This window comes from Vanellus vanellus (assembly GCF_965231255.1).
Source record: "Vanellus vanellus genome assembly, chromosome: 7".
Taxonomy (NCBI): domain Eukaryota; kingdom Metazoa; phylum Chordata; class Aves; order Charadriiformes; family Charadriidae; genus Vanellus; species Vanellus vanellus.
This window is the reverse complement of record NC_138912.1, coordinates 38,422,228-38,449,888: the sequence shown is the minus strand read 5'-3', so window position 1 is coordinate 38,449,888 and position 27,661 is coordinate 38,422,228. Positions and strand designations below refer to the sequence as shown.

The window sequence follows — 27,661 nt, the reverse complement described above, 5'->3', positions numbered from 1 at the left end:
TTATTTCTTTTGAAGTAATAAGCTGTCCAGACTGTGTGTAATAAAGTGTTAATTGCAGAACCCAAAAGTTTTAGAGTATAAAGAGAATAGGTTGGTTGCTTCAGAGAGGAACATCCCACGTGATCGCTTGGCTGTGCTCTTTGCCTTTTTTCTGGCCAGGGCACCAAGGTTTGATCAGAATTTTAACTACTGTCACATCGCTTATTAATTCTCTTTCCTGCATTGCAGGTTGTGCTGTTTCTTCATAATCAACCCTATTTGATTGCTGACTTAAGCAGCCTTTGAAGAGTTCCCTTTTGACGTGTGGGTGTTATTTTGCTTCTAAATATACCAGGCTACAGCCCCACAACCTGTTACTCATTTCTTAGGGTCTCTTTGTCTGAGAGCACTCCGCCACCGCTGCGCCCCATTCCCTCATCTTTGTGTTATTTTAGAGTTTGCAGCTTCAGGCTCAGAAAACTGAAACCACTGGCTATCACAGGATGGACCACAAGGTGTTTTAATTAGTTGTTTTGTGGGATACTGCTTTTTGTGGACTGTCTCTTCAGCTACTTAATCTCTTAAGGCATGTCTTCAGCAGAAGAATTCCACTGTTGGAACACAGCTGTGGGAGCTGCTGTTAGACATTTAGGATGTATTAAGATGTAATCAGGAATGTAATTTTAGCTGTAAAACTGGCAGGTCCCGTTTCCTTTTTACAAGATTAAATTTGGTTTTTCTTTGGGCCTTAATTTACAGTGGCAAAAATAGGAATCTGTAATTTTCTTACTAGTGCTTTAATCTTTCGGAGGTCTCTTCAAATGTTTCTAAAAATGAGTAACTTGAAAAAATCTTGAGCAGCTGGGAATTTACTGACTGATGTTTTGATTTTCCTCCCCCACCAAATTGTTGCTAACAAGATGTGCTTCGGTAACGTTTTGAAAGTGATAATACCATGTCTTTGAAAACAGATTTCTGAAACTTTGAATTTGGCTTTGTGTTGCTCGAAGCGTTTGGGGTTTTGAAGAAGGAAGGTTTATTTTATTTTCCACCAATGGTAAAGACATTTAGCTAGTTGCTGGTATTCTGGCAGTGGAAAACTGCATCTAACTGTGTTTGTGTTCTGCCAAGGATTTACAGGCTTTAGATACTGAAACTGAGTCTTCAACAAATAGCTACTGCAGAAGGGACACGTTGAAGAACAGAAATAAACTGTGCTGTGAAAAATATGAAATAACTGAACGTTCCTCTGAAGACTGGTCTGGAGTTCTGTGTAAATTCTGTTTGGTTTGTTTTGCTTTAAATGCAGGTGTGAAGCACAAATCCTTTTTAACAGCCGAAGATTGCTTTGAGCTGGGAAAGATTGCCTACACTGAAGCTGACTACTACCACACCGAGCTCTGGATGGAACAAGCTCTGAAACAGCTGGATGAGGGAGAAGTGTCTTCTGCAGATAAAGTCTACATTCTGGACTACCTGAGTTATGCTGTGTATCAGCAGGGGGATCTGGGCAAAGCCATGATGCTCACCAAACGCCTTCTGGAATTGGGTACGTGAAAGAAAGACCCGCAGCTCACCAGGATCTAGCTCTGTGTTTGAGCAGGTGCTGGCTGTGGATTTGTACTGAGGGGTGCCGTCTGCCCTGTATCCTGACTTGTATTGGGGTTTTTAAAATGAACTGTTACTGATGTTATCGTTAACATCTTGATGTGTAGTTTTTCAGTAAAATAAGACTTGTATTACCATAAATCGTATTTTGCTACCATGTTTTTAGACAATTTAGACGGGACAGTTACAGTCTTAACTACCACGTCAGAAAGTGTTGTAGTTAAGGGTTGCTCCTTTTTGTTGATGTATTTTCTGCCTCCTGTCACTGTTGGCTTCTAACCACTTATGTGTCTTAGTCATTACTGCCTGAAATTTGGGTCTCTTACTCTATCTTACTTTCCTGTGTTTAGATTACTTCCACTCGGGTACAGGCAAGAACAAATAAATGAAATTAAAACTAAATAGGTGATACCAAAACCTCTGCAGATTATTGAAATGCAAATTAAGTGTACTTGAGATGAAAAACTGGGGAAAAATAAGAAATACAAAATGCAATACAGCAAGCTAAGATTCTGTCTGCTTTATGAAATACGAAGAGTGTCTATGCCTCTAAATAGTCTACTGATTGACTGTATAAGGGACGCGGTGGGAAGTTCAGAACTAAACCTAATATAGCAAAGGCTAGCGAGAACCATTTATTAATGAACTGAAGCTAATTCTGTAAGTTTAGTGATTGTTAAAAGCTTTGTCACCAGAAATCTTAATTCCTATCAGGGAAGTTTGTAGGTTTAAAGGCAGTCATGCTGTCCTAGCTCCCTCCCTGTCCTGTTCCCTTGTCTGAGCCTCTCTGGTGAGATTGGCTGGAATAGCCAGACCCTTTTTCTTAGTGCTTGGACCCCCGTGCCTGCTGAGGATCCAGGCCTCATGGTGAACAGCTTCTTAACTGCAGATGAGTTGAGCTTAGCTCTGAAAGCTCATTGTGTCTTTTCCTGCAGATGAGTAAGGATAAGCACATGGTGCAGGCTGGCATCGCTTCCAGCTTTGCTCGGCGTTTTAGCTATCCTGTGAATGCTCTCAAACCAGAGTAGATGTTTCTAATTTCTATTTGTGAAGCAGTAGTGTGCATCTGTTTTCTTTTTCTGTTTGTACATAGCCTCCTGGGGATACTTCTTCACAAGTTGGAAACTCGCCAGTGATACTTGTCTGTTTCTTTGTCAATAGATCCTGAACATCAAAGAGCAAATGGGAACATGAAATATTTTGAATATATCATGGCTAAAGAAAAAGAGGCAAATAAGTCCAGCACGGATTCAGAAGACCAGGTGGAGAAGGAAACGGAGGTTAAGAAAAAGGATTACCTGCCCGAGAGAAGGAAGTACGAAATGCTGTGCCGTGGGGAGGGTCTCAAAATGGTAAAGTGGAGTAGACTGTTTTCAAATGTATGAAACCAACCATAACAAAACAATGTCCAGAATTTTGTATGTGGTGTGGCAGTTGGCTGAGTGCGTGGAACTGAGGATTAGTGTGTGTTGGATTTCTTCCATGTTTCATTCTGTCCAGTAGACAAAAAGTAATACTGCCACAGGCGCTGCTGACTAACTTGGATGCACTACATAATTGTACTTAATTGGATAAGGATGCTGGAAGTCTAGAATTACATACGGAATTGAATGAGGGTGTTTTTTTAGTGATAAAATTATTTTTAATAGGACTGTGCAAAGTACCGCTTGTTGCAGTATTACAGAGTAACATGAATATGCTGAAAGTACTAATTTCTCAAAATTAAAGCATCTCTTTAACTTGTAACATAACATTAAGGTAGGGAAAGTGAATTGTTCCTGTCTCTTGTTTTCAGGACATCTTCTGTTTCTTAGAGTGTCATGTGGAAGTTCTCTGACTGTCTCTTGTTCCACCTTGCTTTCAGACTCCTCGGAGACAAAAAAGACTCTTCTGCCGCTACTACGATGGCAACAGGAATCCTCGATACATCCTTGGCCCTGTCAAACAGGAAGATGAGTGGGACAAACCTCGAATTGTTCGCTTCCTTGACATCATCTCCGATGAAGAGATCGAAACTGTGAAAGAACTAGCAAAGCCGAGGGTAAATGCCTTGCACTTCTTTGCCTCTTGGAATCTTAAATTTTGTGTGTAGTTTTCTGTGTGAGTATGCATGATTCTGTCTCCTTGAATGCAGATGTGTGCAGCGTGCTCACACGTTGCTTATCTCACCTTGTAGCTGGTGGTGACACGTTCTTTGAAGGAGACAGTGGGAAAGCTGGAAGTTCTGTGTAATTAAGGGAGTCAGGTAACAGTGGTGCAGGATTGTCAGACTTCCGGCAGACACAATTTCAGCACATGCTGTTTCAGATAAGGAGGAGAATGTTCTACAACAGAAAACAAATGTACTGCAGCTAGGTTGCCTTGAATATACCTGTCATCTGTTTTTTTTGTTTGGTTTTCTGGGTTTTGGTTGTTTGTTTTTTTTTTTTTTTTTTTGAAGTCCGTATTTGCTGTAGTTGTGACATGGAGGAGTGCTGTCTAGGGAAAGGCGACCATCCCTCTGGTCCTGGAATGTCACGTCATTGTATAGACAAGAATGAGTGGTTGTATTTTCCATTCAGCATAAAACTGACTTCTGTCTCCCAGGCTTTGAAGTTGCCTGCAGATGAAGGGGCTTTAAGAGGGTCGTACTTAATCAGTGGTACTCAGCTTCTTATTCACAGTGCCAACTCATCAAATCCTATTTCAGAAACTGAATCCCAATGTTCTTGTTTCTGAATGCAGCATACTCCAGGGCAGCTCAACTGTCAGTTGACAGGAGTCTCCAAGACAAACAGGAAACTGATTGAGAAGTTTGGCAACTTCTGTATCCAGTTGGTGCAACTCCGCATCTCAAGATGTGTCTTGAAGATGTAGTTAGTTGAATTGATTTATTTTCCCATCAATTACCAGTTACTTATAAAGTAAGATTTAAACTTGCAGAAATATCATTTTCTTGCTTTTTTTTTTTTTAGCCTTATGTGGCTTTTTGTCCAGACAGCTGAGCAAATGGAGATTAGTGCATTAAATAGAGGACAAACTGTTAGCTTTGCCCACTGCAAAGTAAACCAGCTGTGGGTTATACATGGGCATATCAAGGATGGGGCTGTCTGTGGCCACTGCATTGAGTACTAGGTAGCCTGAAGGCGATTTTAAAGCTTCCTAGAGGCTGATGTGTTGGATTTCTGAGGTAACGTTCTGAACTGTAAGCAAGAAATACAAGCAATTGTCTTCACTCACCTGTAAAACATCTCTTCCTGCTCTCCTGTCAGGCAGCTTTGCTGCAGGTCTAAAATCAAAGCCCTGGTGGTTTGTAGACAATTAAGGCCCTTTGCTACTGCAAAAGCTCTGGCATTATGTCTGTGGAATAGGACCAAATAACTTCTTTATGGAGTAGAAATAAGTTTCAGCACTGAAAATAAAAACCTGTGAATGTGGTGTTTTTAACTTCTGAAGTTGCTGAGATAATTGTTTTCCTATCAAATGATTGGCTCGTGGTAAAGACTTGGGGATTCATAGTTCATTAAGGCAGAAGCATCTGTATGCGTTTAGTGTTCCACATATTTCCTACGGCCGAGGCCTTGCAGGGCTCAGTAACGAGCGTAGCAAGAGGATCGTGGTATTTTTGAGACTGAAAGGTCATCTCCTTCTTCCCAATGCTTGGGATGTCACCACTGCGCCTCCCAGAAGGCAGCACTGTCTGATCTCTGCCCAGCCTTCTGCTGTGCTGGTGGTGTAAGCTGGCAGGATAAAGCCTTATTATTCAGCTTTGGGAGCCTGGCTGGAATTGCGATTTGTGCCTTGATTCCTATATGCGTCTGCATGGGATGAGAGGAGAGGCAGCATATTAAGAGTTCCCAGTACCTTTTCTTGTTAGCAGGCATGGAGAGGCCTTCATTTACTTAGTTTATTTGAACAATAGAAAAATACTGCTTCTAATTGTTTGGGACTTGGTATGTCATTTGTGCCTCTTTCAAAATTTGGGCTCTGCAACTCAGCCTTTCTGGTTATGAAGGATGGAGAGTGTCTGATGGTACATTAATGAAGAGAAAGGGCGCACATGAGGTTGTGAATCAGAGTATTAACATAGATGGGATGGTGTCAAGTAAATGGAGTGCAGTAGAGGGAAAGGAAGGCCTTGAAGTTCTCAGTCTGCATCATTTAGGAATATAATATAAACATGTCCATGGACTAAGCAATTAGTTTGTGTTAGCAGGCAGTGTTAAAGGAGTTCAGTGCTGCTTTTGGTATAGAAAGAATCAAAAAGGCAGGGTTTTATTCATCTGTCGCTTTATATGAGATCGCAACGTTGCCTGGATTCAGTTTAACTGTAAAACTAATCATACACGCAGAGTGCTAACAAAGGACCAATTGTACACGTGCCATAATGTTGTACCGCTTCCAGCAGTTGTTACAATGTGAAGGAAATGAAAGCTTCTAGTTTATTTTATTCAGACGACTGTTCTTGCTACAGAAATGGAAACATTACTTCCTGGAAAACTTGATCTTCTCTAACGCTCTGTTTAAAAAAACAAACCAAAAAAACCCTAAACCCCCTCTCTTTTAGTAAAATCGGAGACTCTCCCTCCTTCCCCATCACTGCTTTATGAATTTCCATCCTCTCCATGAAAGAAAAACCACCGCAAAAGGTGTCTGGGTGGCTTGCGTTGGCGGCTTGCGGGACATTTCCCTTTAGGCTTCTGAATGGTCGGATTGCTGTGATGCAGTATGTGCTTTGTAATGCAACTATTCTGATGGTTCGCTTCACAGCTGAGGCGAGCCACCATTTCAAACCCCATAACAGGAGCCTTGGAGACGGCACATTACAGAATTAGCAAAAGGTAAGAGAGCTCTATGCCAGATGTTTTGGGCCTGTAATGAGTGTGTAGATTCTGCTCATTACGGGGAAAAAAGCAGTGGTCTAAAAAGACAACTTTGGCTTTTGTAGTCCACCGCTTTGTGACGTGCAGATCTGTAACAGGCTGTTACTGCTGAGTTTCTCAGTCTTTTCCTTCAGCTAGAAGTTCTGGGGGCATATTTTGACTTCTTTTTGGTTTTTTGGTCACCTTCTCGGTGTGTGTTCTTGAGTGATGATCTGATCTGTAAAAGCAGCAGGTGTCTACAATCAGTGTAAAAAAAAAAAAATACATGATGCTACAAAATCTTTAGTAGAATCTAGATTATTTCTTTTTTTTTTTTTTTAATATTCCCATCCCCTTGCTTTTCTCACCAACCAAAAAATCGTCCTCCCTTTCCTTATAAAATCTAGCTGACCACTCAGAGTGCCTTTATATCTGTAAGAGATGCTTCAGGTCCTTATTGTGCATGACAGCTGGAGTGGCATGCAAAATACGTTCATTAGTCACACAGCATTTCATTGTCTGAGATAATCCCAGGCTCTCCTCTGGCGCTTTTACCTCCTGCTGACAGGAACGCAGGCTCGTTTTAACTGGGCTCCTAGTTCTTTGCAGCTTGTCTATTAACTACTACAAGTCTTGAATTTAGCCAGTGTTTTCCAAAATTGGCTGGCTCTGAAAGATACCACCTGCCCCCTGCCCTCCAGCGCCCTCTCCCCTAGTCCCTCTCCCCTAGTTTTAGCAGTGGTGATTAAGGATTGGCCGCGCGTTCCATCAGCATTAACCCAAAATTCTGAAAGGAGTTAAACTTCTGGGTGAAGAGGAATTGTCTGTGAAACTCAGCATCATAAATTACTTGCAGAAAGTCTCTAGTTTAAAACAAAAAAAAAAAAAAAGAAAAGAAAAAAAAAAAGGAGGAAAAAAGTGAAAGGACAATCTAACCAAATTTTTCCAACCAATTTGTTTTGATTTGGACATGGCAGCTACAGCTTCTGTTGCCCTTCTAATATTGCTAATTTAATAGCATTGCATACCATCCAGACCAATCGGAACCCTTTCAAACACCTGTGGCTTGGCAAAAAAGCGGCCTATGAGGTGGGTAAGCCCTTGTCCTTTCTCTTTTTGTAGCTGAGCCGTGCTACTGTTCATGACCCTGAGACTGGGAAACTGACCACAGCACATTACAGAGTCTCTAAGAGGTAAGGGGAACGTCTTCCAAAGGTATACCCTGTCCAAGGAAGTCTGTTCTGGGACTGTACTGCTTCATCTCTAAACGTGGGGCAAATAAGGATTTTGCGTAACTTTTCTATTCTTAGTCTCTTTAGAAGAAAGAATGGCCTAAAGCAAACCAAGCTGTCCTATAACAAAGCAAGCAGTCTGCGGAAGTAGGAAATAGTTGTAAATGTCAGTGGTATTCAAGATGGAAGTGCCCTCTTCTGCTTAGCATGGCTTGGCTAGGGCGACTAACGTACTAAAACGTTAGCACAGCGTGGGCTTTGGCTGAGACTAACACATGGTGGGAAAGGCCTTGGCTGTGTACCTCGCCTCTGCCCCGAAGCTTGGGTACCAATACTGGCTGCTTTAAACTAGGCACTCGTGAGCTGCTGTAATTTATGGGAATAGCGCAAATTAAAGCTAGTTGGTAATTTTAAAGAATTTCTCTGTTTAAACGATTGAAAGTAGTTTGCTGCTTTAATAGAAAACTAGTGTTCTTTGAACAAAAAAATGAAATTAGAATGGCTAGTAGCGTAAGGGGTTTTACTTAGCTATGAGTTTCTTTAAAAAGATAAAAGTGCTTCAAAATACTGGATCATGAGAAGTCGATTGAGTGAGGAACGATTAGAACTCTCATGGAAACTAGAAAACCATCACAGCTGAAGTCTGATCCTTAAAGCCAGGCTTGTTACAAGTAGTGGCAAGTTAAAATCTTGTTTTTAGACATTGAAAAGTGCCTTGCACCTTCAGCAGCGTGCCGGTCTACTCACTCATCACAGCGTGTGCAGGTAGCGGGAGTCCTTTGGAAATTGTCTGGTGAGCTCTTACGGGTTTGCTCCTTAAACCTACCTCCACAGGCCCCCACCAGAATGACTTTAGGAATGTACCTTTTCCTGTTTGATGTGTGCTGCATTTTTTTTTTGTTTGTCTTTTAATTTTAAAGTCTGTCCATGTCTTCTCTATCTTGGTTATCTGTGACTGCGCATTTTAAAGAAAGCATTTACTCGGTCTCAGGGTTTGTCCTCTGTGACACAGAACACTCTGGGGCATTTACTTGTTAATCCATTTGAACATACCCTCATGGTTTCTATCAAACTTGATGTGCTAATAATAGGAATTAGAGAAGGTGACCAGATCACTAATTGAAATTGAGATGCATAATTGCCCCCTATTTAAATAGATAATCCTTAGTAAAAGAACTCTTTATTTAGTGTGTTGATTTTTCATTAGTGGGAACAGTCAGAAAAAAATAGTACTAGACAAGACCGATCATTAAAAGCCAATTCCCTCGTGCATGGCTGATGGTGCAGCCCGACCCTGTTTGCTATCACCTTGTTATTGGCTTTGTGACAGAGCCTGGTGTCCAGTACCTGGTGAATGAGACCCTGAGATGTTTGTTTGGTGCTCAGAAAGGTGCGCTCTGGGACTTCCTTCCAACATACCTAAGGAACTCACAGAATTAAATCAGGTTTTACTGAGCTAAGATTTTTTATTCTGTATCTCACTGGAAACAGGAAAGAGAATTGGAAAGAAACATACAAGTAAATGGGGCACACCATGTTGTAAAGTCAGCAAAGACAATTTTTTTGAGGGAGGAGGGGGACTTTCCTTCCCATGCTTCCCCTTGCCTTTGCATTCCTCCATGTGCAGATTGCTTAGGATGTATACACTTTAAAAGAGAACTTGACCCCTAAATCTACAGTAGGAGGCAAAAGCCACCCCCAAAACCCCAACCCTCAAGCCAGACTGCTTTAGAAGGATCATGTCATTAACGCTGGATCGCTGAACTTCTCCTACGGAACGACTGCTAGAAACATCTCTCTGTTAGAGCTGTTTGAGCTGCTTTGGATTCCGGATGAATCATTGCTCCTGAAAACCAAAAAAATGCTTGCTTTATTTTTTTTAATAGATGACTGCTTTCCCCCTTTGAACATTCTTTCCTAGCAAATGCACTTCTAAATTACAGCATTCCTCTCTTTGAGAGGACTACTGTTCGCTGTGCAGTACGTGGCAGGCTGTATAAAAGGGGGCGCCTTGCCAGCAATACGAGGAGCACCATCAAACCGTGCTGTGTGCAGTACCAGAATAAACTCAGCCACTCTCACACCGCTTTTAAAGAAGTGGCTTTTTTTTTGCCCCTCTCCTCCCAGCAGCCAGTCAGAGCTGGTAGCATATGAGGTTACAGTTTCCACTTCAGAAATGCCAGTCTGTGCTTTTATTCATTCCCTGTTGCCTCTCTGCTAGTACTTTTTTACATACTGAATAAATTTTAGACAGTTCTTCAACATCAATGCCAGTATTTTGTGTGACCAATGACTGTTACAAAAGCAGCGTTGAAATAAATTTGGTGCAGTGCAGGTGCTGAGCCTAAGGAGAGAGCCATTGTGTGTCTGGTACTGGACCGACTCATGCAGGTGGAGAAGGTGGGCTTTTGGGCACATAAGCCCACATATGTTATGGAGCTCTGGACAGTTGTCTGTTTTTTTTCTCCTAATATACTGCTTAGTCTAAAATTATTTCTGCATATAAATATTGCACTATTAAAAATATCTAATAAGATACCTGGTACAGAATTAAAAGAGGGAGGCGTAAATGTAATTACTGCTAGCTGTTTATAATGAATATAAGAGTTGTTAAAAGCCAGATCTTGGTGTAAGGAAGAAGACAAGCAACCCCCCAGCATGGATTCAGCACGGTAATTAAATTCTTTCAATTTCTATAACATATTGGCTTAGTTCCTGGGTGTCCTTTTACAAAACCAAGCGGGACACCAAAATACTATGCCTTTTTTTAGTTGGGGAATTTGGGGTTTTGGTGTGGTAGTTAAAGAAATATCAAATCCTCCTGTAAGTAAAGTCGCCCACATCTTCAAGTGCCATGTTTCTGCCTTCCCAGAAATAAGCTTGTCCCTTTTTTTATGAAGTCTTCTGCCCATAGTGAACGCATAGGTGTCAGCTGGACAAAAATAAGACAGAGCTCTGTTCATGCCAGTGAACGTGTCAGATAAGCAACTGAATTTAACAAATGTACATTGAAGACTAGAGCTGTGAGCATTTACTGAATTGTACTGAACCTTGGACTATGCATATGTTAAAAGAATAAAGTTTGAGGACAATTTAAGGCTGTTAATGCTGCACCACATACATCACTGGTGAGGGAGTCCTTTTTTTTTTTGTGATAGACAAGAGCAGGGAAAAAAGTTGCCTTTTGTGTGAAGGAATACCTGCTGTAAGTGGTCTAGAGCTAGGCACACACTTACTTTGATGGCAGCAAAGGACCAAGGCTGGGACTAGTGACTTCTGTGGAGCCTGCAGCAACAGGAGGTCCTTGTTCTATGATGTCCTAAACACAGCAGGCACAGAGACCTCCTGGTGCTGGCCACTCGGTGTAGGGCTCTGCAAGCCCTCCTGAGCGCTCTGCCCTCATGGAAGCCCATTTCATGACGCTTACAGGGTTAAATCAGGCTGTAACTCTTCACATGAAACTGTTCGGCAGGACATGCCTCCCCCTAAGTTCTGCTCAGCAACCAGCAGGCAGGCTGGCACTTGAAATGTGGTTTCAGTTCCCTGTTTCCTCCACCTTTCATAGACTTTCTTTGTATCCTTGGGCAATTAATTTTATTTTAAAATATATATATAGTAGTTTTCCTTCATGAAAGGCTGTAGTATTCTCCCTGTTGAAAGCATTCATTGCAATGCTAAATAACCAATATAGTAAGAATGCTTTTTGCTGCTTTTTTTTTTTTTAATTAAAAAAAAAAAGCATAGACTGGCCACAAGTAGCATGAGGCTGTGTTGAGGCTTTTCTTGTGTATTCAGTGTGAGGTTAGATTGCTTGTGAGTGTTACCTGTTCAACTTGGCTGCGGAGCATGTGGCTGCATAGCTGCTGGTTTTTGGGAGGGAGAAGGGGGAATGCTTTGTGTAAGTAGTCTTTCTATTCTTCTACCACCTTAAATCAAAGCAGGTTGCATTGTAACACTTCCTTATACTAACAGTGTTCAGACATGGATGAATCTTGGTATGTGTTTTGTGCAAGTCTGTCTGGAGAAATCTTATTTCTTTTATCTATAGTTCACTTGTCATTTATAAAAAAAAAATGCTCATAGAGATTCTGTAACCTGTGTCAGTGCCTTGTGTCACGTGTCATGCTACTGTTCCTCCCATACAAAGTGTATTGGTGGGGTTTTTTTTAATACATTTTTTTTTCAATTAAAAAAAAAATTTGAGTAGCACTACTATGGTGTACTTGCCAACTAGGCTCTGTGTGCAGGTATTGCTGTCCAACAGTCTTGAAAAAAAAAGCAGCAGGAACCACTGATGAGCTGAAAAGGCTGAGTCAGATGCTAGAAAAACAGTAGAACTGGCTGTCTCCATTTTCCTGCAAAAAGGGGAAAACGTGGCATTCAAATTATCAATATTATCATCCATATTAGTGACTAGCAGGGGACTGCTAAAGTAAATAGAGGCCCAGGGAGGGCAGCGAGCACGCCAAGAGAGGAGCAGGTAAAATTAAGGCGCATTGGCTAGACCAGGAGTAGTAAAGCAGCAAGAGAAACAAGCTTCATGTGAGCAAGAGGAGCGGTTTAAAAGAAAAAAGACAAAGAGAAGATGAAATTGATGTTTTTTCAAAAAGAACAAAATGTTTACTATGTGAAGAGCTGAAAAACGCCTGTATGTTTGTTTCCAGGTAAGCAAGGGGATGTGTTCAGGGCTGGTAAGTGTCCAGTGGGGACGGGCAGAGCTGCGGTTACACTAAGCTCATGCCCTTTCTGCCAAACATCGCTATTCTGGGTGTGTGGCTACTGCTGGAGGACACAGCTGCTGCCCAGTCAGGCAGCTTTTGAGAATGAGCAACCACTTAGAGTAGGAAATGCTCCACTGGGTCTGGGTGAAGGCGGCAATTCGCATGCAGAGCTGCTTCTCTACCTGTTTGTACCTTTCTCTGCTGACTAGTTTGCCAATTAGTTTAAGTGCAGTATTTTTATCTGAAAAGTTCTAATTTACAGTAGAAGGCTGACATTTTGGAGATGCCTTTGGAACTGTGAGGCTGACCTTTCACATTTATATTTAAAAGAAAGTTGGGTTGTTTTTGTTTTGGTTTTTTTTTTTTTTGTCCCCTTAAAAAAATCATTGTGTACCTGAAACATGTGCTAAATACCAAATTTGTAATAGGCTATTTTGGAAGAAATTGTCGAATAGGAAAATGGTAAAGAAAGAGTTCTATGCATTATTTAATTGTTTTCATGATTTTTTTTAGTACCATTGCACAGGTAAGTAATGTGAAAGGATAGATTGCAGAGCGCTCGTCTGTAAGTGCATGACGTGGAAGAGCAGAGTTACTTTATTTAGCGTATGCAGAGTCTGTGTGACTGTAATGCACCTATTCCTTTCCTAAGTGCTGCTTCAAAATGCATCGACTGTGGAGGTCTGACTTAGCTGTTTGGAATGGGTAAGATCAAAACTGTTTTGTACCTGTTTTAGAAAACAGCTTGAAGCAGACGTCACTGTGCGGAACACTTTCTTCAGTCATTTGGTAGTCCAGTATGGGAATTAAGGCCCTTTGTTTTAGAGCTTCCTTAAACCAGTGCTGTAAGTGTTCTTTCTAGAAAATGTGGTTATTAAATGCAGGCCTTTGTAATGCCCTGGAAATATTTCTGATAATCCTATCAAATTCTTGGAAAGTACAAAAAACCAAATAATCTTAAAGTAATTGCAAATGTTGCATTTGTACTGCTAGCTTACTGCCTATTACTACCATATTTTATTAATTATTTCCCACCATCCCCCTTAGTGCTTGGTTGTCTGGATACGAAAGCCCTGTGGTATCTCGCATTAACACGAGGATACAGGACCTAACAGGACTTGATGTCTCCACAGCAGAGGAACTACAGGTAAGGACACGTATGATGGTGAATGTCAATTGGCATTTCATTTTGGGTGGCTCCGCGTGCAGCATCGCACTTGCTCAGGTAGTGTTGGTGAGGTGGCCACAAAAGCGCCTTCGGCCCAGAGGTGGCTGATTTGGTGGCTGGTTTGATTCCAGGTCATGGGAGGAATGAGCAGTTTTTTTACAGGAAGGAAGTAATGAAGTTGTCTTTGCAGAGTAGCACTTACTTTAGTGCGTAATGGCTTGCTATTGCTGGAGTAACAACTGAAACTCCTGCTGTGTGTTGAAGTGGATGTGTAATTCCTTTTTATTTATACTAATAAAACTGAGTTTCATTGCTGCAGGGTCAGACTTTGCTGCTGTGGTGATAGTGAAAAGTGTAACTTGACTGATACTTAGGGAAAGGGGAAGAGAATAGGTGTTCAGATTTGCCATCCCATCCTTGGTCCTAGAAGGCCAACAGCGTGTCTGGTGTCACTGTAATGTGGGAAAGACTGACTGTAGATGTAACTTGAGTAAATTTAATTTTGGAAGTACTTGCTTTTATTCATTTGCTTGAGGCTTTTAAATGAACAGCTGCTTCATCAATTCTGAGAAAGCATTAATACCTAGAAAGCAGGACACCTAAAAAGTGGTTCCTGAAAGCTCTTGTGCTACTGTGCTACTCCCTCAAGACTCCTGATGATAAAATGCCTAAGCATCTGGTTGAAAATTGAGGTTATGAATACATAGAAGAGATGAAAAATAATAATAAAAAAAAAATCAATCAGGAAAAAGGACTGTGGATCCTCTTTATTGATATAGAGATCAAAAAGGGATTTAAACTTGAATGACGTAAAAATGCCATGACCTATTTTGAAAAGAATATAGCCTTTAAAGGTACCTATGGAAGAAAAATATTTTTCTACCCTGGGGTAATACCAGATTCTGTACCTGGACTACAGTGCATCCAGCAGTGCCAGTCGTGGCTGTGCTGCAGCTCTTGTAGCCAAAGATCCTGGAGCTCCTTGGAGCCTGTGGCTGGCCAGTTCTTCATGAGTTTCGAAAGTTTCATGGTCAGGTTCTGTGACCTGAGAGTAATGACTCTGACAGGTCAGACAGTAGCAGGCACTCAGAAAGGGGAGAATGTCTTTGACACCCTTCAGCTGGGGGCGGACAGAAGAGCTTTCAAGGAAAGCTGACCCTGGGGAAGGGAAGGTTCAGCTGCGCCTTTGTTGGGAGCTGGTGTCCAGTCGAGACCCCCAAAGGCAGACTGAAGGGCTGAGAGCGTAAAGCTGAATGCCAGGTTCTGGCTCTGCACTGATGAGGAGTCTGGGTGAAGTCAGAGCTATGTGTGAATAAACCCAGGAGGACTTTGCTGCACACAGTACGTGTTAGCTGGCAGAGACTTGTAATTTACTATGGCTTGATTTTTAAACTTCATCTGTTGAAAGCTCATAGATGACAGTCAAATTCTTGTCTGGATAAAGTACTGCTTTACTAGATTTGTGCTTCTCCTTTCACTTTAGGTAGCCAACTACGGAGTAGGAGGCCAGTATGAGCCTCATTTTGATTTTGGAAGGGTAAGTCCTGTTTTCTGTCTCCACCTCTTTCTTCTTCACAAGTGTTGTGTTTCTCTTTTTCAGGTGGCAAATTATGGAGTGGGAGGACAGTATGAACCCCACTTTGACTTTGCACGGGCAAGTAAAGAGATGGAGGAGAGATAGTCACCTGGTGAAGCCTGGGCCTCTTGGCTGTGGCACAGTTTCCATTCTTTAATGTGTATTAAATTTTGTAGTTCTTCACCTTTTCTAATCCATGTTAGTGGAGAAAGCCCTCTAAACGACCAGCTGAACTGATAAACATTTTAGGCATTACAGAGCAACAAGGTTTTTCTTCAAAAATATTATTTAAAAAGAAGTAATCTAAGGAGATGACTTATAGTTCTTAACAGAGCAAAGGGCATTAGCTTTATTCTAAATCTGAGGAAATGTTCAGAAATATTCTAGCTGGCCAAGGTACTGGCTCTGTAAAGCCATTTTGTTTAAAATCGCTGAAGGATATGCAGCTAAACTCTATAAAAACTTTCAGCATATATCCTGTGTGCCTGACACATGCGGCAGCTGACGGTACCAGTTAACAGGCATGCGGGCACTGCACGTACTGTAGCTGTGGCTGCAGTGCTGAGCAAGGCAGATGTGGCTGCGTGGGAGAACGCCTAATGCCCTCTTCTGTGAGGCTTTCTAGGCAGCGCAGGAAAACTTGCATTGCAGCTTACCGTGTAGGCCTGCGATGCAGAGCGGGAATGTCTTTCCCTGGAGCCGAGACACAGGCATCATCTGTGCTGTTGAAGAAATTTTGGAAACACAAGTGCTCTGTTACTGCAGCTGACATGCTGAGCACCAGCAGACCCCTGAAACTGGGGAAAAAAAGCCTACTGAGGTCTTCTCATCTCACCATCTGTATTTTTTGCTTTTATCTGATTTAAATTCCCAACCTCTTTCTCTTCCAGCTTAAATTGCAGACTGCTGGAAATAACGCCACTGAATTCAGTTGGTTATTTATTGGGCATACTTATGTGTGATTTAACACCTTTAGATTAACCTTACGCTGTGAATCCAAGCCACCAACTATTAATCAGAATCTCTGCTCTGTAAGCACATGCTCAAAAGTGCATTGCAAATAGTTAACAGTTTTTGTTTGGAAATGCATGGGTTAATTTCTGGAGTAAGGACTGCCAGAATTATAGCACATGCAAATAGTGGTCACAGGGGGTGGGTTCTAGAAGTAAGAATGGAAAGATGAGAAAAGTTGGTATTGTAACCCATCAAAATGGGGTTTTGTTCTTATAAGTCAAGTGATAAAATCCTCTTAGTTACCCAGTGGCTCTCTGGCTAGTTTGTTAGGCTGTTACAAGCACCACAGGCTCTGCTGAGGCGCACTCAGCTTCCTCCCTCCTTCCTGGCTGTAACCAAGGAGCGATGGTAAAGTGCACATGTTCATTAAGTGCTGGAACATGGTGGGGGGAGGTTTCTCCTTTGACCACAGTGCTGGGCTGCTGGTGGTGTTCCTGTGCATTGAGAGAGGGAGGACACGCCTTACTCCTGTTGAAATTTTGGGAATGGCTGCCGCAGACGTCCTGCAGCTGGGATTGCACATGGCTTCATGAATCACTGGTTGGATATTTGATGGCACTCTAAAATGCCTGTGTGCCCGGGAGGAGCACAGCATGAAGGAGGCCAGCTAGGTCGAGCAGCAGCCTGCCTGGCATGGCAACTGGTGGCTCCAGTGCGAGGTCGGAAAGGCTGGAGCAGAAAAGGGGGTGAGGGCCTCAAAGGCAGACCCACCCCAGGGGAGCAGGGCCAGCAGCCGCCCTCAGGGCACGCTTGGAGCCGCCCCCGCAGCAGAGCTCTGCTGCAGTGTCAGTCTCAGTGAAGCTGGGGCTGAAGAGCTGCCCTCGCTGTTGCTCATCTTGGCCAAAGACAAGAGGGGATAAGTGAGTGTAATTTACTAATTAAGTTCATGGTTGTGAAGAGGATTTATATACTCATTTTCAAACAGTACAGTTCTTACCCATTAGCAACTTGGGCTTATGCCCTCCCTGTCCTACAGAATTTTAAAACGCCTGGTTTATTTAAATGAAGAGAGACACTCATACTGCATTCTCCCCTCCTTCCAAATAGAGGGACTGAATTAATTTTTCTGCATGAGTTTGTCTGCTGCTGGCTCTGCAGCTGTATATCATTGCCTCCTCTCCATAATCAAAATGAAATGCTTATTAAATTTGCTTGCTTTTATTCACAGAAAGATGAGCCAGATGCTTTTAAGGAATTGGGAACAGGCAACAGAATTGCTACTTGGTTGTTTTATGTAAGTGATATATTTCTGTCATGTGCTAGTGCCAAAAATACCCATCACTGCATATTCTATACTGTTGAATGATTTCGTTACCTTTTTTTTATTGAAGTATCTTGCAAATGAAGGCAGCCACTAACTTAGCAGTAATACATAGGGGATAGCTTCTTCCACGTGTGTAATGGTTCTTCCATATGTTCTTAAAGAGGTTTTTTTTTTTTCCCCTCAAAGGTGAGCATCAGCTTAAATTATTTGGTTGTCTGTTCACTTTTATATCTGCATCAGCATTTATAGCATGCTTATTGCCAAAATATTTGAGAATGTAATGTTCGGGGACAAGGCTGGCTGTTGCCCTTTGCACAAAGGGGGTGGTCTTCTGCCTTACTTAAGGCTGTTAATCACACAGCCTTTGCTCACTAATTGGGAGGTAGAAATTAAGTTGTTTGATAACCTAATATGTGACCCTTGGGAATGTATCTGGTAGCAACTTACTTGTGCCTTCCCCCCCTTTTCAGATGAGCGATGTGTCAGCAGGGGGAGCTACTGTCTTTCCTGAAGTAGGAGCTAGTGTTTGGCCTAAAAAGGTAAGCGGGGCTTTTTAGCCACTGTAACCACCCCTCTCTCCACCGACTCAAAAATATAACGGGTGTATAAATGCTTAGAAAAAAGCTTTTTAAAATGAGTTCATATAAAGAAGATTAGAGCACTGTTCACGGGAGCACAGAGGTACTTACAATTAAGCGAAGTGACTGGAGTCGTACGGGTGATTCCAAGGGCCTCTGATGTCCTGTGCGTTAACACAGAATTGTGTTTTGGATTGAATTGCTTCTACTGCATAGACTTTTCAAAACACATTTTGAAAATCCCCAAATCAGTAAGTAGGTTTAGCCTTGAGGCATCTGTAGGGAATTCTCCCTGAATTTATGTTCCTGTTATGATTTTTTCCTTCCAAGGATCACAAATAAGGTCTGTCTTTGCTGGCCTGCTGCTCATTTTTAGTACATTACCTTGCTTTCCGAAACTGGTCAGAGTTGAATGAAACTGGGTTAGGGCTTAAAAAAAAAAACAACAGCCAAGTATACATAGAGACAGAGCGAGTCAAAGGAGACTCATTCCTTAAGAAAACAATTGTTTAGAATATGGAAAAGATCCTTCAACTTAAAAGGAACGTCTGAAATACAAATACACATCCCTTTGCCTTATCAATAACAAGTGAGTTGGTGTGAGGGCGTGTTTCATGCAGGGCAAAACGCTGAGGGTTTCCACTGCAATTTCCAGGGAACAGCTGTATTCTGGTACAATCTCTTTCCAAGCGGAGAAGGAGATTACAGCACACGGCACGCGGCCTGCCCGGTACTAGTTGGAAACAAATGGGGTAAGTACCCCTTACGTTGTTCTCGCCGCCTGGGGCCTGGAGGTCTGGGGGCTGCTGGTGGGTTGTCTTGGTTTTCCTTTTCCTCTGGGCTTCACGGTGGAGTAAAATGCAGCCCAGAAATTAGGTCCTTTATAAAGAAATCTACTTTATGTCTGTATGTGCTTCATATCTCTCTCTCTATATATTGTAGTAATACAATATAGTAGCATATTTTGTTACACATAAAATACATGTAATACTATTATCTACTTTAATAGCCTTTCATAGTTTTGCAGTTACTGGGAAGTTTTTTCCCTCTTGGATTTATTTGACCAACTTCACATTTGTGTGTGTGTATTAAAATACTTTAGGAAATTAAGATAATTCTGTGCTTAGCTGAAAGCTGACCAATAGCCCATATTTAGCTTAAATAGAAGCATGAGCTAACCAGGTGCAGTGATCAGATACCTTTATGTCTTTGCAGTATCCAATAAATGGCTCCACGAGCGGGGACAGGAATTCCGAAGGCCGTGCACTTTATCAGAGTTGGAATGATGCAGACGTCTCCTTCGTCTCCTCTGTATTCAGTTTGTGTAAAATGCACACATCTCCTACAGTTTACAATTGACTAACACTCCACTACAGGTTCATTCTTCAACTACACCGGTGTTTCATCTGTGGACAAAACAAACATGCTTTTAGTTCCCTCTAAAATATCCCCTTAAGGTTTTATGAACAGAATATATTGATTTTTAAGGTTTATGAGTGTTACAGAGAAAAAAAAAAAAGGACAAAATACACATCAGGGCCACAACTAACAGTGGTGTTGTGTGTGGTGTTCCCCTTCACCATCACCCCTCTGATCAGCACAGAAAGCCGGCGATTGTTCGCTTAGAGTCCTCCTCGCAATTGTCAGTCTGCTAAGGGGGGATGATTTAATGGGAGGCTCTCTTCTAAGGAAGGCTGAATTAAACCAGTTCATCCTCAATCGCCAGACATTCGACTCCTTGCTTTTCTCTAGTGCCTGCCTGCTACTGTTGAGAGCTGTGGGCACAGTTGGTGTTTCTCTGGGGAACAGGTTATCATCAGGGTTTAGCCTGTTTTTCCACTTCCACAAAAGCCCCAGTTTTTAAACTGTCTTCCTTCTCGACCTCTGTGGTGAATTTAGCTCTTAACCTTGGAAATGTGAGCCAGCAGTTACATACGTGTAGATGAGATGCTTCAGCAGTGGTGTCAGACACATGCCTGCATCAGAGCAGCCTGACAACAATCACAGCCCCTCTTCCCTCCTTTTTTTTTCTTTAATGTTTGTCCACATAAACAGATGCTGCTTTTATTCTGTCTTAGCAATCAACTCTTACATCTGTTCCTTGGGCAGTGGGGATGGGAATGTCACCATCTTCATTAATCAAAGCAATTGTGCCTTAGGACACTGGAATTTCACATTGGTTATGAGAGTTCAGGTGATGAGGTAATACATAGTCCTCACAGAACACTCTCCACCCTCATCCTCCCAGTTCTTAACATTTTGTGAGAAATAGATGGCCTATTTATAATCCTAAAGCTTTTTATTTTGCAAATGTTTTTTTCTGCTGCAGCTGCTGAATGCAGGCTGCAGCAGTGACACATGCCTTTAAGTCACGGGGTGACGGTTGGCACAGAGTGCTAGAGACGGTGCCTGCTCTGGCTGGTTTGGTGTTGCTCACCTGGCGGAGCTGCCGTCACTACCGTGCCGCACCTTGCGCCACCTCCTCTCACCGTAGCTGTCGCTGGGAAGGGGCCTCCTCCTGAGGCTCTGGTGCTGCTCTTCCCACGAGCCAGGCCTGGAGCCGTTCTCATTCATGCCACCCACACAAAAAGTGTCCCCAAAGTCAGCGGTGCCCACACTGGAAGAACTCACTCACAATGACCTTCAGGGACCTCAGTTTGTGAGGAGTCATCTTTACGCTGAGATGAAGTTGAAACTTCTAAGGGAGATGAGACTGTGGCTGCTGTAGCTGTTGAACTTCTGTTCTGCTTTTGTCAGATTCCTGCGGGAGGAGTAACAGCTGTCCCCACTGCTCCCCCTAAGCAGGGCAGGGAGAGGCTGCAAGGAGCTTTGCTTCCCTACGCCGCTTCTCTTCAACAGCAGCATTTTTAGCAAAATGTGTAAATACTCCACTAGCACAAGGACAAAAATCAGTGAGCTGCCCCAGACTCTACCTAACCAGTCTGATTTTCTGGATGATGATGGTTTTACTGATTTAGGGGTCAAGCCTGAAGTCTTTACCAAGGAAAAAAAATCCAATTTTAGTAAATTGGATTTTCTGCCTCAATAAAATCTTGAAAATTGAGCCAAAAGGTAGATGAAACCAACTGTTAACATGTTAGAAATACCTCTCCATTACTGAGCATGCAGTTTAAGGTACTATACGTTTGAGAAACTGCATACTTTCAGAAGACACTTTAAAATCTTTGCTGGAAAATGCGTTGTTAAATTTCTACTGAGCCTGTTAGCAATGGGACCTGTGTAACTGTTTATCCTTAGCCCTGCACCTTCTTGCATTTTGCCTGTGCTTTTGGCAGATGTGAAACAAATTCCATCCAGCACTAAGGAAAACAAATAAAAAGAAAAATTAGAAATAGTGCCAACTTCATGTCTGTACCGCTTATTTATTCAAAATAGCTGGTACACCACAGCAGTATCCGATATAAACAGATTCACCAAAGAAGGAGGTTATCAGAGCAAATTTTTTGATCACTAACTTGTAATCATTACACAAAAGAACTCCATAGCATTTCTACTTACCTGAGTTTACAGTGTCAGACATTCACCTCCATTCCTATCTGTCATTTTCTGTTTCTTGTCTTTCTGACCTTCTTAAGCTCCAAAAAAAAGGTAACCGTGACTTGCAGGTAAGTCCTGCCACGTTCCTGCAAGTAAAAGAACACAACAAACAATGTTGTAAGTAGGAGTTTTGCTTTGGGGCATTCGTTTTCTTTCAGTAGCTCCGAGGCATCTATAAATGCTTTTAGAAAGCCCAATCCTGCATAGTTAACAAGCACAAAACGAAATCAACATATTACCACCATGACCACATTTAGAAAATGGCATCTGGTTTTGCTATTACAGAAAAGCTGGGAGTTACCTGACACATTAAAATAATTACAAGTTAAAAATTGTAGAATTTATGTAAGGTAAAAGAGAAATACTGAATAAAAAGTGTCAGCGACTGCCGTAGTGGAAGAAGAGACTGGTCTTGTACATACTGAACGAAGAAAGAATGGGTTAAAGCAATGAGAAATCACAGTTACATTACATTAAGCAATGGGGGTTGGGTTTTTTTCCCCCCCATCTCTGTTCAACCAACACCAAAAGATGAATGACAGGCTTGAAAGGAGTTGTGCCTTGTCTGGGGAAGTTTGCTAAACAGTTACAGCCCTCACCTCACCTCCTGTCGAGTACTTCCAGTGTTAAACAGCATTTTTAAGAATGGTCTCTAAGAGGCATTGCTTGGCCAGTAAAAGTGTAGTAATGCATGACTTTTTAAAGCAGCGAACTACTCAATAACTTGCAATTCTTCGGGGAGGAAAAATGGTTTGTCTTTTAACAGTGGAAAATTTCGCTTGGTTTAAAGAAAAAGGAAATAAATCCCTCAAAACTCAAACTCGTCTGCTGAGGCACGTCAGACTGGAACAGTTCCAGATTATTAGAAGAGAAGGGGTAAGCTTATTATTTTAGACTGCAGACAATCCGTATTTCCTCTTTCTCCACTGCAGTAGTGTCCGTGCGCCCAATGCTAAACGTGTAAGGGATTACACAGGTGGTGGTGCTGCTTCCTGCCTTACCCCTTTATTTCTCAAAGGGCTTCTGGATCAAGAACGTGGCTCCTGCGTGAATCTAGTTTTGTATTAAAGATGATTGACAACTGTTGGGCTCATAGTGACTGACAAGTGAGAAACTGCCTTACTGTTAAATTTTTGTAATAAAATTTTTAATGTAAAAAAAAAAAAAAAGGGCTTAAAATAAAAGCCACTGCCACTAGCAGTGAAAAATCCTCCACATCAAACTCTCCTCGTATATATGGCTGTTGTAAATCTGATCACGCAGATTTTTATCACCATATGTGTTTCCTGGAAACTGAGCTCATTTCACTTCGTAATCTGGGTGGGCAGGTGCAGGAGATGCTTGTACCACAAATTACTATTAAACACGTACTCAGACCCAAACTTTGTGTCTCAGGTGGAAACACAGAGCACTAATGGGCTGCAAAAAGGGAAGGGCAGGTAACCCTGGGCTGAAAACATGATGTACGCAAAAATTTACAAAAAGGCCCTGAACTGCTCCAAGGGAGGAGTCTGGCTCAGCCCCTTTGTCTCTCTCACACATCGATTATGTCAGTAGCTGATGTGGGATTTAATAGTGATGTGGGAACCGCATGAGCTCCTGGCTTGAAACTCAAAACGGGCACAGCAAAGGGTCAGCTGCTAAGAGACCCTTTTCCAGGCATTACAAATACTTCCATTTCCTGAAGCCAAGAGGTCAAACAACCAGTTATTCTGAATAGTTCTAAGGAGGGGAGAAAGATCAGGCTATCCTGTGACACACACACCAACAGCCCGATAGAGGGACAGCGCATGCACTTACATGTAGGAATGTCAGGTTGATTTCTTCCATAAACAAGGCTTCTGCAGTTTAGATGCTACAGCTGTTCCTGTGCTTCCATCTTGCAAAACGGTGGAGCTTGTACTTAATTTGGGAGTCATCAGGAACCTGCTAAACAGCATAGCAAGAGCTGGTGAGAAGCCTTGATCCTTTTGCCTGTGGAATGGAGCCCTGCGCTGCTGATGGAGCACTCGGCTTGCAGTTCAGGAACTGCCCTCCCTTCTCCACGCAGCCCACCGACACAGCTAACGGGCTCACAGATTTGGGGTAGGAAAGCAGTCTAAAACAGAAGAACATTTTTTTTTATTTTGGAAACATGAATTGATTCAATCCCCAGCCACCCCATGTGTTCTGCTGAACTGCTGCCGTGCCCCTCTCAGCAAGGTGGGCCAATGCCAGGAGAACAGGAGCAGCTGGATGGTGCTCTCCTTTCAGAGGACAGAGCTTACTCCAACCCTCTGGGCTTTTTGGAGTGTTTGTGGGCTTCCAGCCCCTTGGCTTGTGAGGCTCGTGCAGTCAGCCTGGCCGCAGAGCTGGCGTTACCAAGCCAGCAGCGCAGGCGCCTCGTGGGGCGAGATGCAGCCCATGTCTTTCCTCTGAGACAACAGAGGGGCTACCTGCCCTTTTGCGTGTGGCCTGAGGCACTCGCCCAGGGTTTGGGGGGGGCTTAGGCAGCCTCTGCCACCTCCCAGGGAGGGAGGATTGTGGTTCAACCTTGCTTATGCGCTGTGGCTTCCCACCATCCTCCCTGGGTATCCCGGGCTCTTGCAGCACAGCGGCACCTAGAGCAAGACCACGGGGGATCATGACCACGCGAGGAACCCCTGTCTGGGTACTGCAAACTGCAGCAGCTGCAGCTAAACAAGGCAGGGTAGGGTCAGGGATAGCATAAAAAGCCTGCGAATCACCGCAGGGCAGGATGAGACGAAAGGAAAGGAAAGGGTCTGACAGTATCAGCACCTACAGATGGGGGAAGGCAGCACAAGGCTGACTTGATCTGTCCAGGGACTCCTGGAGAGACTGGACCAGACCATGAACTTGAGCGCAAGGTCCCTGAGGGAGAGGGTCTTTAACCACCCGCCCATCTTCCTCCAGCTGCTGGACTCTGACCTGCCTCTGTGAGGGACTCGGGCATTTCATCATCGAGCTACATTTCTCGTTCCGATAACAAGTGACTCATCTGGCTCCCAAACCAGATTACCCACTAACCTTAACCACAGGCTGCCTATTCCCCCAGGCTGCCTATTCCCCCCCTTTAGGCTGTGCTTAAACATGGACCAGCAACTCATCAAGCTGGCCAAAACATAGAAAAACAGCTCAGTCCCTCCATCCTCTGTCTTCCCTCCCCCCCCCCCCCCCCCCCGAACATCCCCAGCAGGATGTGAAGGGAAGGATCCTGACAAAGCATGAAACCACACATCTCTGGCTGTAGCAGCGTGCTCAGAAAAAGAAATGCACAAAAGGAGCTGGACCAGCCCCTGCACTTCCCTCCCAGGAGCCCAGCCCAGGATGCAAGGGTCAGCGTTTGCTTTGGCATGGCTGATACGCGAAACCAAGAGGGTTTCCAGCTTCACCTGGGATGGGGTTCACCGCCGTTAGTGTGGGGGACACAGGCACACACCTCCAGCTGCACTGCCGCAGGACAGGTGTAGTCAGCTCTACCTCCCGTTTGAGGGGAGCAAGCTGCCAACAGTCTGATAGTGTCATTAGGAGTGAGTGACTCATCACAGCCCGAGGGCTGCTCTATATTTAAGCATTACAAAGTCAGAAATGAATGCGTGGAGTCAGGAGCTGCTGATCCTGAGGTCAAGACGAGGTTCAGAAACCAGTTGTCAGAGTTCACCATCATGGCAAACACCATCTGTATCTCTAAAATCTTTAGAGAGAGAAAAATAGGCATAGGGAGGGGGAATTTGGAACCACAGTGGGTCAAAGGAAGGTCAGACAACCTGCAGGTACCCGCTGTGCACAACCACTTCAGGAAGTCCTCATTTCTGCAGCTTTTGAGCCCAAGCAGCAATTCCCTGAGATAACTCTGTGTGCGGGGTGGGGTGGGGGAAGCGTTGTGTAGCATTTGTTAGTTTTACTCAATCCTCCATTTTTCCTCATCTTTAGATCTTGAAGTTTGGGTGCAACCAAGCTATTTGCAGCTGGACTGAAAACATCTCGTGAGACTGGTGTGGGGAGGGGTGAAAGGAAGCAGGAGGAAGGAAGGAGAGTGGCTCATCCCCAGGGCAGGGCAAAGGGGCTGCCACGTTTGGGGAAAGCAGTTAGACTACTTTTTTATTCACAAACTTTTGCTTCGGGACAATAAGCGACGAACTAGCAGGAAAGTTTCTGACTCCTCTTTTCCCAGGCTTCGCATTTTGCCAGCTGCTCCCCGCCCCTGCCCTGCTCAGCTTTCCTAACTCATTCCGATTGATTTTGCAAACAGCCCGGGCTCCGTGCTCTGGCCAGAGCCACCCCCTCCCGGCTGCACGTCCTGCCTGGCGCAGCACAGACAGCTCATGCAGCACTCACTGTGTTTTGCATCCCCTGCAGTCCTGCCAGCGTTCCCCCCCCCCCCCATCTCTGTTCGTGTTCAGCAGCACATAGATCAGCCACCAGGGACTAAGGGACGATGAAGCCATGTTCTGGAATTGCCTGCAGAACAACCCTAAAAGGCTCCGCATAAAAGCACAGCACCAAGCACAGCCACCCAGGGGCTCTACACAATGTTTCCAAGTTATTCCTGAATAGCTATTTTGCTCCTTTTTTATATTAACTTATGCCAGGCCGTTCCTAAGGGTGGGGAGTGCCAGGACTGCAAACCGGTGTGTCACACAGGTCAGTGATTCAGCCAACAGAGACACAAACCGCTCCACTCCATTTAAGACACAGACTGGGACTGTTGAACCCGGTTTTCCCTTCACTGGGGCTCCCTGACAACCAGTTCCAGGGACAGCAGCCCATTTCCACCCATAACTAACAGACCAGTCCCCAGCATGGTCTGAACAGCAGGACAGACCCAAGCTACCCAGTCCTGCCCCGCAAAGTGGTCACGCAGGGGGAGTCCTCACCTCACGAGCATCCCCACTGCTTTGTGCCATTGATTGAAGAAAGGCTCACCAGAGGCAGGGACTTGCTGGTTCCCAGGCTCCAGGGAACAGACCACCTAGTAGCAAGCTGGCACCTCTAGCTCAACCCAAAACGTCACCCTAATTTCTCACCAGGCATTAGAGCACTCCCCTTCTTCATCTGCAGCTTGGACACTGCCAACCTCCCTTCCCAATCCTCTCTGTCTCTCTCCTTGGGTTCATCTCCCAAAAAAGAAAGTTGGTCTGAGGTTTCCTTGGAACCTCCTGCACACCTTCTATGTCTCCTCATCTAGTAACTCAGCCAAGCTTCCTCCAACAGACTGGGACAGCTCTGCACAGCTTGGGCGACATAACAGCGTTCAGGGAGACATCACACAGGTATCACTTGTGGCTGTACAACCAAATCACCTCTACCTGCTTACCTGAGGAATGCTCACACCCCCTTCTGAGGGGTACTGAGCAAGATCGCAGTCAGCTGTGGGCACCAGAACAGATGCAACAAGAAGGGTGCAGCTGGCTCCAGCTCCACACCATTTCACGGGAAAGGCACTAACCAGCTAGTTTGTTCCTCTTCCCCACTTCTCTGACTCACTTGTCTGAGAAACCAAGACTTGGTTGTGGTCCCTCCTCCTTATCCCAGGTCTGGAGCACATAACGCATGACCGTAGGTAGACAGGCGCAGGCAGTCAGGTTCTGCAGGGCTCTGGCACTTCAAAAGTAACAATGCAGTGGGGCTGAGTCTCCTACAAAACAATAAAATGCCAGAATTTGCCCTTATGTTTGCCATAGATTTGAAAGACCCGCTGCCCAGCTCCCCTTCGCCCTCTGGAGAGTCTCTGACAGCCTGGCCACTTCCTCACTCAAACAGAAGTGACTGCTGCACTTGGCTGTTGGAGTCCACAGAGATCGGCCAATCTGCCAAACAGCTGCAGAGCAGCTGTTTCTGAGAGGCAGTGTGTGCTGAGACACATCCGAAAACCTTTCCGAGAGCAGCCAGAGCCTTCCCATGCTGTTTCCCTTCCCTATTCTTTATCAGTGGTTTGCATCGTCTTTTGCTGTTAGTGTTCATTCGGTTGCTTTCTTTTAATGAGTAACTTCTTTGAAACCTCCACCAGCAGTGCAGGCCCCCTGAGCCCTGGCAGGCCAGTCCCACCCCAGAGCCAGGAGCTGCAGCTCCCCCACAAGCCCGTTACCTGACTTGGGTGTCGGTGCCAGCCCTTCCTTGCT

At 43.9% G+C, this 27,661-nt stretch overlaps 1 protein-coding gene and 2 long non-coding RNA genes across 4 annotated transcripts in view; 1 reads left to right on the top strand and 2 right to left on the bottom strand.

Annotated features, from left to right (window-relative positions):
- P4HA1 (prolyl 4-hydroxylase subunit alpha 1) overlaps nucleotides 1–19,336 on the top strand; it is a 33,193-nt gene extending 13,857 nt beyond the window's left edge. The window contains exons 6-15 of the mRNA XM_082486497.1: nucleotides 1,289–1,528; nucleotides 2,749–2,939; nucleotides 3,452–3,628; nucleotides 7,551–7,621; nucleotides 13,429–13,528; nucleotides 15,033–15,086; nucleotides 17,308–17,373; nucleotides 17,874–17,942; nucleotides 18,637–18,733; nucleotides 19,197–19,336. Of these exons, the coding sequence (XP_082342623.1) occupies nucleotides 1,289–1,528; nucleotides 2,749–2,939; nucleotides 3,452–3,628; nucleotides 7,551–7,621; nucleotides 13,429–13,528; nucleotides 15,033–15,086; nucleotides 17,308–17,373; nucleotides 17,874–17,942; nucleotides 18,637–18,733; nucleotides 19,197–19,267 (1,136 nt within the window). The 3' untranslated portion in view covers nucleotides 19,268–19,336. The remainder of the gene's footprint in view (nucleotides 1–1,288; nucleotides 1,529–2,748; nucleotides 2,940–3,451; nucleotides 3,629–7,550; nucleotides 7,622–13,428; nucleotides 13,529–15,032; nucleotides 15,087–17,307; nucleotides 17,374–17,873; nucleotides 17,943–18,636; nucleotides 18,734–19,196) is intronic.
- On the bottom strand, nucleotides 11,894–18,103 carry LOC309674463. Its single transcript, XR_014269394.1, has 3 exons — nucleotides 18,093–18,103; nucleotides 15,782–15,847; nucleotides 11,894–12,015 (listed from the first exon to the last, which is right to left on the bottom strand). It is a non-coding gene; the product is annotated as an uncharacterized lncRNA (long non-coding RNA).
- LOC309674462 lies at nucleotides 18,124–23,399 on the bottom strand. Of its 2 annotated transcripts, XR_014269392.1 has the most exons (4): nucleotides 23,340–23,399; nucleotides 21,501–21,625; nucleotides 19,181–20,742; nucleotides 18,124–18,145 (listed from the first exon to the last, which is right to left on the bottom strand). It is a non-coding gene; the product is annotated as an uncharacterized lncRNA (long non-coding RNA). The 2 variants fall into 2 exon arrangements; XR_014269393.1 differs by lacking the exon at nucleotides 23,340–23,399 and having other exon boundaries at nucleotides 21,501–22,891.
- Between the last annotated feature and the right edge of the window lie 4,262 nt (nucleotides 23,400–27,661).